General features: G+C 39.9%; 1 protein-coding gene across 12 annotated transcripts in view; it reads left to right on the top strand.

The window, feature by feature from the left end:
- Positions 1 to 14,365, top strand: part of PDE7B (phosphodiesterase 7B) — a 257,704-nt gene that overhangs the window by 208,875 nt on the left and 34,464 nt on the right. For all 12 annotated transcript variants that reach the window (XM_072996444.2, XM_072996447.2, XM_020779568.3 and 9 more), the window contains 3 exons: positions 4,906 to 5,057; positions 6,907 to 6,970; positions 9,772 to 9,867. In XM_072996444.2, coding sequence (XP_072852545.1) covers positions 4,906 to 5,057; positions 6,907 to 6,970; positions 9,772 to 9,867 — 312 coding nt within the window. The remainder of the gene's footprint in view (positions 1 to 4,905; positions 5,058 to 6,906; positions 6,971 to 9,771; positions 9,868 to 14,365) is intronic.

Raw genomic sequence — 14,365 nt, 5'->3', positions numbered from 1 at the left:
ATTGGAATCTAGCCTACTTTGGCTTTTGAGTAGGATTTTCCTGGTAAGGTGGTAATAATTTATTTCTCTGATTGACTAAGTTGCTCAGTGAGTCACTGAAACAGATCCTTTCGGTGACTCATGTGTGGTGATTAAAATTAGCTTTCATTATCATATGATGAAGTCTGTCAGTAACTGAGGCAACACATGTCTTGATTGCCTTAATTAAAAGCAAGAGGGGATTCCATGTGGTGTAGTTGCAGTGGGATTGGTGAATCACAGCAGAATTTGCACAGAGCTGGGTGTTCTTTTTTCATATATTTTCCGAATAGAAAACTGGTCATTCAATATTAATAGCTGAAGCTCAACAAAAGACTTAGACATAAGGAAATGTCAATATATTCTACCAACAGTACACATAAGCAGTGAATAATGTAGCGCTCATCCCAGTTATTTATTTAAACGATTTACACAAGGCTTCCCTTCACTCACTTCTGAATCTAAAAATGTAAAATTGGGATGTTGATTTCACCTCTCTAGCAACTAGGCAAGCCCAACAGGAATTCTTGTGCTGCATTTTCCGAGTTAGGGCTTTCTGGGAGATCTGTGACTTATTTACCTATGCAAAGCTTCCGAAAATTATGGTTTTGGACTACAGCTTTCCAGAGCCCCCTGAAAAGCATGTTCAGTTGTCATCCTGGCGGTAAAATTTTAGAGCTACAATCCCACAAAAGTAAATCTCCCAAGTGATGTGCCAGATTCAGCCAAGTTGAACTGGATCGGCTAGTCTAAGCCAAGGTCATGGAGCTCAACAATGCATTGTCTGGTGGGCTGCTAAATAATGCTCCTCCAATCCCCAGCTGAATACAACCCAAGTCTCTGCCATGTAAGCCAGGTCAGCTTGTTCATCCGACATTAAATCCTACATATTCACCACCCTACCTTTCACCAAATTGGCGTTTAGTGATAGCACCTTAAAGATCGTCACTTTCAGACAGGCTTTTTGCCAATAGGTGTGGGTCAAAGCTATGGTTTTTCCTGTCGTGACGTATGGAAGTGAGAGCTGGACCATAAAGAAAGCAGACTGCCAAAGAATTGATGCCTTTGAATTGTGGTGCTGGAGGAGGCTCTTGAGAGTCCCCTGGACTGCAAGGAGAACAAACCTATCAATTCTAAAGGAAATCAACCCTGAGTGCTCACTGGAAGGACAGATCCTGAAGCTGAGGCTCCAATACTTTGGCCATCTCATGAGAAGAGAGGACTCCCTGGAAAAGACCTTAATGTTGGGAAAGTGTGAAGGCAAGAGGAGAAGGGGACGACAGAGGATGAGATGGTTGTACAGTGTCACCGAAGCAACCAACATGAATCTGACCCAACTCCGGGAGGCAGTGGAATACAGGAGGGCCTGGCGTGCTCTGGTCCATGGGGTCACGAAGAGTCGGACACAACTAAACGACTAAACGAATGAACGTGGGTCTCAGGAATGTTCTATTTACTGAATTTAGATATTTTTAATGTTTTTAAAATTGTTTTCAATTGTTATTTTGGTGTATTATCTAGTTTTAATTGTTGTGGGCCACCTTGGGTCATACACACACACAACACACAGACGAAACATATGACCAGAATGGGGAATATCCCCCAGGAAAAGGCACACATGGTTTACCTGGAACACTTGTATGCTTTCCATTTAAAGTGCTGCCTGTGCCATGATAATACCTAATAACGCAGACTTAGTAAAGACTGAAGGACACTACAGATTTGAGCTACAGGGACTGGCCGATGTAAGACTGATCTAGATGCACCTTCAGATTTTGCAGGTCAGTAACTGATCTCTATGAAAGGAGTATTTAAAATCATAGAAAGTGAAGTTGGAAGGGGGCTACAAGGTCATGTCCAACCCCCTGCTCAACGCAGGATTACAATCAAAGCATATCTGCCCGGTGATTATCCAAGTTTTTCTTGAATGCCTCCAGTGTTGGAGGACTCACCAACTCCCAATTTTGTTTACACAAACAACATTTATAGTCCAGCATATCATTTAGATTTCAGCTTCTAGCTTCTAAGCACATTGGTTTCTTCCAGTAATTAGATAGAATACTAGTTCATACATACTAATAAGCTAAATCTTGCCTTACTGAAGTGGCTGCTTTTGTTGAAGTTCTTGGCAAGGAGGATATACAAGGAAAGTTGACATACAGTGGACCCTTGACTTACAGATGGCTTGACTTACAGACTTTTTGAGTTACAAACTTCTCTGGCCGCAAAATTTAGGTTTGACTTGCAGACTGAGATTTGACTTACAGACCAGAAAAAAACCAAAATGGAACAAAAACGGCCTGTTACGGGATTAATCGGTTTTCAATGCACTGTAGGTCAATGGAGACTTGACTTACAGACTTTTTGACTTGAGAACCGCCTTCCAATACGGATTAAGTTCTCAAGTCAAGACCCCACTGTACCATGCAGCAGGACTTCGTTGTGCCATTCTTGTGCATCTGTAAAGGGATACTGCTAAGATGAGCATGCCTTCATTTTTCAGATTCTCAACAGTGTTTTCAAAAGTTGAAGCTATTACTGAAGATGAATGCAAGCCTTTGGTTCATTTTGTTTGGAAAAACCAAAACAATTTGCTGAGACATTTGGATTTGCTGAAATAATATTCCAGTATTAGCTTTGAAAGCACAGTAAAATATTCTTTTTTCATACCATTAAAATATTTTGTATTATTTGGGCATTACTTCTGCAAGCATCTGAACAATTATTTGTTCATGTATTACACACACACACACACACACACACATACACACACACACGCACGTGCGCGCGCGCACACACACACACACACACACACACACACATTCTTTAAAGCAAGTTATGAGATGTTCAGTTTGTTACCTGACCTTCTGTTCCAAGGAAAAGAGTGTTCTCATGATAACATTTAGATTGTTCAAATGACACAAGGAAGAGAAAGAACAAAATGAGAGGGCCATTAAGATGATAAATGAAAAGTAGGGTTCTCTGTTATTGCAGGTTATGGTCATTTTCCTTAAATGGAAAAAAGAACAGGGGAAGAAGGGCCATTTCCTTTCATTTACTTTGCAATTAGCCTTATTTCTATTCTTTAAAACATAGCCTAAAGTACTTCTTCACATAAGAATTAACTTTTTAGGTGCAGATACTCAATCCTGCAATATATTGCATAGTTAATGGTTGCATTTACGTATAACTGGTGCAGCACAAAGTAGTGCTATGTTCTAATTACATTTCCAGGACAATTCACAGGCTGTCTGAATTCAGTGGAAATCAACCAGTCAGATTGCTCCTTGCATTAATGACACAACATGTTGTGAAGCCATCCCATATTTCCCTAATGAATACATTTCCTATGGAAGAAACAAAGACAGAAAGAAAAAGGAAAGTTGACACATAGGAAACAGGGAAAGAAAATGAAAGACAGAATTATCTGAATGCCCCAAAAATTCTGTGAATGAGGGGGAGAGCAATTGTACAATAAAAGCTTTGTCAGAAAGCACATTCTATTTCTGGTACTTACCTTGCAGATTTAACTATTAATATGTCATCAAACATAAAACATGGGAAAGTGTTTCGTTAGTTTGTTTATTTTTAAGTTCAGTTCCAGAATCTCCAGGCAGGGAAGGGGGGGGGGTCATCATGCTAGCTAGGATATTCTAGGAGCTGCCATTCAAAAATCATTTTTTCCAAAGTTTGATCAGGTACCCCAAACTGATGCTGAACATGAATTTCGCCTGTATAAAGATCCTAGTGTTGGAGGTTTGCCCACTGAATTATATGGGTTTCTAGTGCATGCAGTGGGCTAAATCCTTGGCTGGTGGTTAAATATGAACACAGTGGCTATTCTAATAGTTGCCAGTGGCTGGTTAGTTGATTTTTCAAATGTTCAGCAGGATTTCTGAACTAGATTGGAACTGGGGAAATAATACTTGTAGAAAGGCTGCTCATGAGCAAAGGCATACACTGATCCAGGTGAACCTGGCCATGGTTTAAGTCTCTCAGGAGCAATTGATTCCATTGTGGAATGATCTGAGAGGCATTCTGACCTCACCTCATGAAATCCTGGAGGCCTAAAAGTGAGGAGAAGGAAAGGAATTAATGGGTTAAAAGATGATTATGCTGATTGCAAGGCAAATAGCAGAGAAAAATAAAAGGAGAACCTTCTTCTATTTAGATAATTTGTATACAAATTAAATCACTATTAACAAGGAGAGCAGGAGATGAAGGAAAATGATACTGTACATTTCTATATGGGTTCTATACAAGTAAACTAGGTATTCAAATTAAAAATGCAAGCCAAGAAAACCAATGAGTTCTGTTGTTGCAACATGGGTATTGTACAAGGTTGTGTTATTTACATAATCATGGCAACAGCCAAAGTTTCATTGTGTCTGAAACTTGGTCTAGTGTCTCTCTTCTTGCTTCCACAATGGAAGAACACGACTTTTTTTGTCAATATGGCTTATGGTGTGTATGTGGAAGTTTACTTGTTCTCTAACATTCCCCGGTATATTATTCTTTAAAATATTGATGCTGCTTGCAGACCTAGAGTGATGTGGATCAAAATGAAGTTCCCCGTCTCTTCTGCATTTTATTCTTCACTGAAATACCATGAGAATAAACTTAAATAATTCTGTTGAGGCTCGGATTTGTTTTGCCAGCAGAAAATTTTCAACCAACCACACTTTGATGCTCAATATCTTTGTGAGCACAACTCCCGCTTTGTTGTTGCTCTTGGGAGAGGAAGATGTGGTGGAACAAAGACGTTTGTTCTGGGCTGTAAGGGGAGCCACAATTATGCATTTTAAAGCAGGCAACCAAGATTTGGCCTTACTTGAATTCTAGCATGTTCATGTAGTGAAGAACTTTGTATCTCTTGTTTTTCTACAGATACTATTTACTCAGGGGAAATTGGAACAAAGAAAAAGGTGAAAAGACTCTTAAGCTTCCAGAGGTATTTCCATGCATCCAGGCTATTGCGTGGAATCGTACCACAAACATCATTGTACTTACTGGATGAAGACTACCTTGGTCAAGCAAGGGTAAGAAGCATCTCTAACAAACACAGTTTTTAGAGACAGGTGTACTTCAGATCATCAAATCCCTACATTGGCTGTGCCTGAACTTTCCTTTGAATGTGACAGAAACCTATGGCTAAGTGAAATTTCTAGATTTGATCCATTGCGTGTGTGAAAGGAGCACCAAAACAATGTCAGAAAGGAGATATGGAGGTACACTAAACTTGCATATATCCTTCCTATTAAACGTGTCCAGGAAAAGAAGGGCCTTCATCTGATAGTAGAAAGAGTGCCTGCGTGCAAAATTGACCTCCTGCGGAAGAGAGTTCCACAGCCTGACAGTAGTCACCAAGAAGGCCTTCTCTTGTGTCGTCATCAGGCATGCCTGTGATGGTAGAGGTTAAAAAAAAGACCTAAGACCTACCCCTAAGATCTTAAAACCCATGGAGATTCATAAGGAGAGAAACAGTTCTTTAAAGAGTCTGGACTCAAGTCATCTATGAGACCAGATATTATTTGACAACGTTGTGTAATTCAGACTTCGTGTTTGCTTTCTTTTCTCTTAAACTCCATTTCATCCCACAGTTTTTGACAGCCCCCCCTGCTCGCCAACTTTGTAAACTTTCGAAGTTGTTGGTTTTTCATGACACAAATATAGCTGTTTTCTAGAAGTTCAAATATCAAACAGGGTTTGCATTTTTTTTCTTGGACAACCACAACATATGTGGGTAAGAGGATGAAATTTTTCCAGGAAGATGCTGAGTTCAGTTTTCTGTCCAACAAATGTTATTACAAAGACAAAAAAAAAGAGGTTGATTTTTCGAGACGTCCTGTTGCACTATAAGGAATAACAGTCCTGGGATACATACATGTTTATAAGCTAAGATCTATGTTTCCAATTTGTTTTCCTCCAAGCTAGATCATTGACATTATTTGCTCTTAAAATGCAGAAGTAGTGAAGGACTGCACATGGAGTCTATTTACATTTATTCAGAATTCCTCATGCGCACCCTCCATTGGTTAAATAGATCCTCCTTCAACTGTACTCAACATATCCCAAGTAGATGCCATGCTCTTAATTTCTATTGAGAAAATCCATCATGTGGCAAGATATATGGATGGCTACTGGACTTTGTTTTTATTTCCAATTTTATTATTATTATTTGTAAAAAAAATTAGTCAATGGCAACAATTTCTGTACATAACAGAAAAGACGGTTCCCTTGGAGAATATTCCTACATATATTCCAGTTGTAAAACTCTACCTAAATATCAGGGACATTCCAGATGAGGCTTTTGTTGAGCAATTGCCTTGCCACATTCACAGAATTTACTGGGCAGTCCAGACAATGTTGCTCCCCAGTTGTAACCCCAGTTGTGCTCTTACCCTGGAGAGTCAACTCATCACCTGTACGTAGATATTTTTATATCTGCTATAACCGTATGACCTTGTTTGGACTGTTTGAAAATGGCAGCTCTTCAGATTGTGGGATTTCTCTGTAGTAGCTAGGGCCAATGGGAGCTGAAGTCAAACAGCATCTGGAAAGGAGCATCTGGAGCGCTACACATGCATTGTCATGAAGGAGGGTGGTTTATTGGGATTGGTAGTATTAATCAAGGCACATGTGCAAAGTACATTTTCCTCTGAATATAGTTCATCTGCATATTTGTGATCAGGAGGCAAAGTTTTTAAATAAGAGGGTGTGGTTTTCTGGCTAACCATGAGTACAAAATACACACACACACACACACACACACACACAGACACATGTCAGTATATATGCAAGCAAGCAGATAAAATGTAATCCAAGGAAACTTGTTAGAGGTTTTGTTTGCACCCATGTTTATCCTGCATTGCCTATTTATATTTCCAGCACATGCTATCCAAAGTGGGAATGTGGGATTTTGACATTTTCCTGTTTGACCGCTTGACAAATGGTAAGTTTAAAAAATCTGTTTCATAAAATCTCTTTCTCAAAGTGATACTATTGCTTCTTCCTAATTGCCTTGAGGTTCATCTGTGAACCTTAGATCTTCTATTACATTAGCTTTTCTTTCCAACATATCAATGTATCTAAATGAATAGAGAAGTTTAAAAACATGCATTGCTGAAATAGCAGAGATTTATGCCATAGAATCTGTGGTTTCCGTGCCTCCTGCTTGTGGTTTTTCCACAAGCTTCTCCCATAGGCACAGTGAGAGCAGAATTCTGGACTAAAGAGTCGCCTTGATTCTGATAAAAAAAAAAGTCTCTTATGTTTAGATGCTGTTAAAATTATGTATTTATCTTATCCTACCTCTTTTCTGGGTAAAACCGAGATTTCTCCCCTTGTTATAAATTAAGGAGACTAAATTATACTATTTCCTTGGGATTAAAAAGAGAAGAACTTTGGTTTGAAAGAAACCTGTTCTGAATCAACACTGAGCTATTTAAACAGAGAACTTTCTTTCAGGAACATATGAGGAACTCTGGATTTATAAGACAGTGGTCAGAACCTTTGAAGCATTGGTGTCTTTTGAGGACATGAGCAGAAGGATAGACCGAGGGCCAAACGAGACGTGGTGTGGCAAACTTGTAGACAGGATTCCTCCCTTAAAAAGAATAAAAACTCAAAGAAGGCAAATCACGCTGTTTACACGATATTGCTATTTACTGCACAGGGTAAAATATGTAGGTATCCTTTCCCCCCAACTGGAGTATTTTTGAAAAACCATAAAAAATAGTTCATGTGCTTGATCATGCATACATTATTCATATGCTTGTTTCTTAATTTTAAAGAAAAACAAGACTAATTTCCCTGCTGATTTTCCAGTAATTTGTCTGACACTGGGTATAGTTATAGTCAGCTGATTGCCCTAGGCTTCCAATTATGTTAGGAATAAGGACTCACCAAAATTTTCTTTTTCAACCGGTCATTGGGTGGAGAACGAAATGAATCCTGACCCTCTCACTGAGAAAGGTTAAGATATCTGAAATTAGAGGATAACTAAACTTTTTTCCTAGATTGTTCTTTCCTTTTGTTGGGGGGGGGGGAGAGGTTTAGGCTTTGAGTAGCATATATAGAATGGGATGAAAAAACCCTCGCTATCTCCTAATCCTAATTAAGGCAAATGGCATCTCTCCCACTTCAGTGACAACCCCTCCCTAGAAATCAATAGAAAATAAACACTATTTTTTTTCACTTGGGAAAATGGGATGGAAATTTCTGTTGAGGCTTAGGAATTCAGATTATTTTTTCAAAGCTTAGTGAAGTTCTCTTTAACAAGAGGATTCAAAAGAACAAATAAATCAGACAAAACAAAAACAAAACAAAAAGGCCAGTCTTTTCGCTGTTATCTACTTAAGCCCTGTAGTGTGGGTAGAGTAGTATTTTTATTTACTGTTATCAGTCACTGAGAAATGACAGTGTACTGTAATATGTCCCTGTGGCTGAAATACTGCTACTCTTCAGCAAAGAATCTAGCCTGGAGGAAACAGCAGGGAGCCTGAAGAGTACAATGGCTTGCATGTTTTTTTTCCCCCACAGGACCACATTCCATTCCATGTTTCAAGGAGACATTCACTTGTCTATGTGGCAGCCGTAGGAAGCGGCCTTATACTTTTTCAGAACCTTGGCCTGTCTAGGCCAGTGATAGGGAATCTCTGGCCCACCAGGCCCCATCAGGCCCAGGCGTTTGTCTCCCAGGGCCACAACCCTACCACCAACCACAAGATCTAGTCCTCAGCCATCCTGAGATAGCTTGAGATATTATGACTGGAGAGAAATTGCTGCTGCTTTCCCACCTACCCCCACGCCCAATTTTGCATTGAGACTTTAAAAATTAGAATCAATGGATGATTTTTTTAAAATACAGGTATTAGTCTCAAAATTAAGGCTTTTGGAGGGATGCTTCTAAACAGAGGAAAGCACTGCAACATTCCCATGCTTTTAGCTTATGACTACAGATTGTTTCTCCCCTGCCTCAATTATTTCTTTTTTTATTTATTTATTGTATTTATACCCCACCTATCTAGTCATTTCGACCACTCTAGGCGGCTTTTGAAAGGCCTTCATTAGTGTCTGGAAGCTTTTATAAGCCCAACTTATGAATCAGGAAGGGGAATTTTTGGAAGACAGGTGTCTGAGAAAGCAAGAGGGAGAAAGAGTCTAGTACATTACTGCTAGCAGTAATTCACCAGCATCTCAGATAACGGTTTTCTCCAGCCACATTGTGTTTATCCTGAAGAAACTTGGGATCTCATTCATCCAAGTCATGTGATGTTCCATCAAGCTAATGAACCTTTCTATCCTATGGCTCATTTTTAAAAACAGTCTAACAAAATTCTTTTGGCAAGAAAACAGTTCCAGAAATCGTAATGGTTCCACAAGTGGTAACGCTTCCATCCCCATAGTGATGCTTTTAGAAACATTACCATTGCAGGCAGTTGCCATTTACTGTTGTTTGCCTAAAGAGTTATTCTAGGCTCTGTTTTTAATGTTTTTAGTAAACCAACAGCAGGTTTCCAGGTTTATGGGGGCCTTTCCTAGTCATCTTGTTCCAGGGCTCTGGTTTTAGTGAGATCATCTATACAGTTCAAGGCATGAATTTTGCAAAGTAACTCTGAAGCAGACCTAACCGGAGAAGGAGTGACAGGACTGCAACAACACTGCTAATTAAAGTACAGTATCAGGATACCTAGTGGGAAGAAAGTCCTAGATGTTCTGTCAAATTTAACACAGTTCTTCCTCTTCTTTCAGGGAATAGCCTAGTCACCTTGCTGTGCCATCTCTTCAATGTCCATGGGCTTATCCACCATTTTCAGTTAGACATGGTTACATTACACAGGTTCTTAGGTAAGTGCTTTCTTCTCTACTGCTCTTGATGAAGGTTATCCTTAAAGCTCTAAAGCATTTATGCCCCAAAATCTAACAAGCATGGGGGAACCATTTTTTTACTGGGGGTTTCAACTCCTGTAAGACTCACCAGCTTGGCCAATGGTAAGGCATAGTGGGATGCAATCCAGAATTTCTGTAGGAGGAAAGATGCCTGATTCATGGCTTAGGCAATCCCTCCTTCTATATATCATAATGCTCACATCCTAAAATTCAAAGCAAAAGCAAAGTAAAGCGTGCTGCTTACATACCGCCCCATAGTGCTTCAAGCACTCTCTGGGCGGTTTAAAAGTTAATTTTGCAGGCTACACATTGCCCCCCCCCCAGCGATGTGGGTACTCATTTTACCAACCTCAGAAGGATAGAAGGCTGAGTCAACCTTGAGCCAGCTGCCTGGGTGGTGAGAACCTTCTCTGTGTCCAGTCTAAGATTAGAATTGCATTTGAATGGGATGAAAAGAAGGCTTCCTCAGTAGCCACACCCAGATTTGGGGATGTTATACCCAGGAGGAATTTTTTGGTTGCTCCTGCCAATTTTGAGCCAATTGCTAAAAGTAGCTTTTATTCTACTAGGATTTTGTTGCAGATGGCAAACAATGGCCTAAGTCCTATTATTTATGCCAACCGGCATTAACACGGTGAGCACAAATTTTGTTGAGAAATTGGTGCAAGATTAAAAAAAAACTAGTGTAGGCATTCACTGTTATGCACATAACTCAGCCCACAAGAGCAGATACCTATACTGTTTTCTTCACTTGTAACAATTCACCAACCAGATGTATGTCAACTGCACTATTCAGCAATAATATAACAGAATAGAACAAAACAAAACACAATGTAGTTTTGACCAGCGTTTCTATGTTTACCCTTTGTCCTGGGTTGGTTGTTTTGTATTATTCTTATCTAGAAATGCTTAACTTTAAATATTTCAAGCTGCTCTAAGTGGTGCTTTTGTGTGATACAAATGTTTTAACAAAACCAAGTGTACCATCACATGGGGAAACAGACCTCTATCAGGACTGCTTGTGGAGTGGTCTGGTGTAATCTGTTTCCCAGCAATCACATGACATGTAGGACAATGTGTTTGACCCTGGTCCATGTTCAACCTGGACACTTTTGGTCCAGCTGTAGGGCTACTATGTTTTGGGGCTTGGCTGGAGTGATTGCTTGCAGACAGAAGGGTTGCTTTAAAGTGAAATCACTCTGATTAAATCAGGCAAAATCCAAACAAACAAGCAAAACAAACAAACAAACATGTGGCACCTTAAAAACTATCAAATTTTAATGGGAGCTTTTGTAAACACATCCACTTCGTCAGATATATGGGAACAGAATGAAATGTTGAATGAAATATCAGTTTCATACTGATTTGTAGCTTGGGCATCTGCCTGGACTCGGATCTCACCATGGAAACCCAGGTGGCATCTGTGGTCCAGGCAGCCCATTTCCATCTTCAGAGGATTGCTTAGCTGCATTTGTATCTAGACGTGGGGGCGCTCACGACGCTGATTCATGCACTCGTAATCTCAAGAATAGACTACTGCAGTGCTCTCTACATGGGGACACCCTTGAGAATTTGGTGGCCAGATTAATAACTGGGGTTTAGAAACTCCAGCACATCTCCCCCATTCTGGCCGCCCTTCATTGGCTACCGGTTCATTTCTGCATCAGCTTCAAGGTTATGATGATACTGGTAACATTTAAAGCCCAAAACGGTTTAGGACCTTGGTACGTATCAGAACGCCTGCTCACAGCCAGATCTGTCCGTGATACCTGTTCTTCACAGACAGGATGGTTGAGGGCCTTGACCACAAAGGAGGCTCAGAGGGAAAGAACAAGAAACCAGGCCTTCTCAGTGGTCGCCCCCTACCTGTGGAACAATCTGCCCATGGAGATTGGCCTAGCACCCTCGCTAGATGGGTTCAAACGAGCACTGAAGACTTGGCTCTTCTGCCAGGCTTTCCCTGAGCATTACGTTTTTGAGATATCAGCCTCCCTTTACCATCCTTTTAACCATCTTTTCATCAACAACAACAACAACAACAACAACAACAACAACAACAACAACAACAACAACAACAACAACAACAACAACAACAACAACAACAACAACAACAACAATAAATATTCATTGACTCTTGGATGTATGTTACATCTATATTCAGTAATTTATGTTGCTTATGTTGTTTTAGGACTCTGTTGTAAAAATTCCTCAAGAGACAGAAAACAGACACTAGGCCTGAGCAAAGATGGGGGAGGAGAAAGAAAAGAAGAGGAGGGGCGTGGGGGTGGTTTGAAGATGGGGGATTCACTTAAAGCTCAAGAGGGAGGGGAAATAGTATATTAAATATAAAGGTGAAAGGAGATGGCAGAGGAATCACAATGCAGCGAATATTGACAGCTTCTACCATTGAGTCTTGTGATGAGAGATGGGTTTGGTATTTGTAAAGAAAATAACAGTGGCAGTAGATAACAGGAGAAGTATAACATTTGGTAATGACTTAAGAAATCTAGGTTTACATTGGAGCCATTAAAGTCTCTCTTTCTAGTTAACATCTGTTTACTTTTGCAGTATCTGATCATACTCAAATAGACAAATCAGGCCCCATAAATGGGCCTCTTGGCACTTGGAAGATGTGCAAACCGTTGTAGAGAATGAATCTACGTAAAACAGATAGCAGGCTGAGGTGTGACCATTTAATCCTGTACCTAGACCCAAAAACAACATAAAAGAACTGATCAAAAGCACTGAGGATTGGAACAGACAGAAAACAAAGGCTACTGAAAAACCTGAATGAGGGTTTCAGCCTGGCACACAGGCACATAGTCTGGGATCTAAGGCCGTTCAGCTCTGTAGTAAGAAGCATCTGTTTCTCCCTCATCTGATTTCTTTAAAAACCTTCATTACCCCTGGCAGATACATGAAGAAATTTGCAACTTTGATAACTTTATGTAAAAAGCAAGCAAGCAAACAAAATTCTCCCCAATCTCCTCCTCCTTGGTGGTTAGATATACTCGTGGCTATTCTGACCTTGGATGCATCAGCTTTAAACAGGGACATTGTACTGTATCCAAACCAGCCTCAAGGTTCTTGAGCTTTATCATTTCGGCTTTATCATTTCAGTTTCTGTGGTTCCTGTGCTGAAGTCCTGGATTCTATGTCGTATTTCATGCCACACAGCAGAACCAAATCACATGAGATAATTTATTGTGATGACCATAGATCAGCCAAAAAAAAAAAGACTACAGAAAAATAGATACAAGTAGAAACAAAAGAAAACTGCAGGAACATTACAGAAATCAAGTTTGCGTTGTTACAGCTATACATTTCTTATATGGTTAGTGGAGTAGTCTGCCAATTGCTTTCTTGTTAAATGAGGTGTTGCACAAAAGTTGCTACCCTAACTCTGATTTCGCAAAAGTGGAACCAAGAACATATAGCATCATACTAAATGCATCTTTAAAGCCAATGTTAAGGATTTTTTTGTTGTTGCCTGTTACACTCTTCATCTTAAGGGAGTTACTGCAAGTAGCTGCTATTGTAACTTCTACGGCATCCCTTGTTCATTCAACTACATTTCAACATTTGTCAACTCACTATACACTTCCATTTTTGAGATTTAATTTCATTTATTGAGCTGACTGTTTTTAACTGACTTCAGTCAACATGATTTTCTCAACATTCATTTTATACCATATTCATTAGTTACTTTATCGACTTTATTCAATAATTATTGCAAAGCATCTAAACTGTCATCTAATATCTACATATTAGACATTGTTGATAACCATGCTATTGACAATGTCATTGGAATCAGAAAGTGCTTTTCTAAAGATATCCTCAGAGTACAAATTGAAAAGCAGTGGTGACATTCATCTTTGTATTTTTCTTCTATCACTAGATTTTTAGCATTCACTGCTGGTTTTTGTTGCCAGTACAGTTTTCCAAGGCATGACTCCCACTTGAATTAAGATCTATGTTTACCAACAACTCCATCAGTGTGGTGTATTGGACTTTTTCAAAGGCTTTATTCTAGTCAGGAAAACAAACATTAATATCTACAAGAGTTAATATCTACAGCACACCTCCTCAGCTACATGTATGCAGAATCCATATCGTTCGTTCGTTTAATCATGTCCGACTCTTCGTGCCCCGTGGACCAGAGCAAGCCAGGCCCTCCTATCTTCCACTGCCTCCTGGAGTTGTGTCAAATTCATCTTGGTTGCTTCGATGACACTGTCCAACCATCTCATCCTCTGTCGTCCCCTTCTCCTCTTGCCGTCACACTTTCCTAACATCAAGGTCTTTTCCAAGGAGTTTTCTCTTCTCATGAGATGGCCGAAGTACTGGAGCCTCAGCTTCAGGATCTGTCCTTCCAGTGAGCACTCAGGGTTGATTTCCTTTAGAATGGATAGGTTTGTTCTCCTTGCAGTCCAGGGGACTCTCAAGAGCCTCCTCC

Source organism: Pogona vitticeps, chromosome 1, assembly GCF_051106095.1.
Source record: "Pogona vitticeps strain Pit_001003342236 chromosome 1, PviZW2.1, whole genome shotgun sequence".
Lineage (NCBI taxonomy): Eukaryota > Metazoa > Chordata > Lepidosauria > Squamata > Agamidae > Pogona > Pogona vitticeps.
The sequence above is the reverse complement of the archived record's forward strand: the minus strand, read 5'-3'. Positions and strand labels throughout refer to the sequence as shown.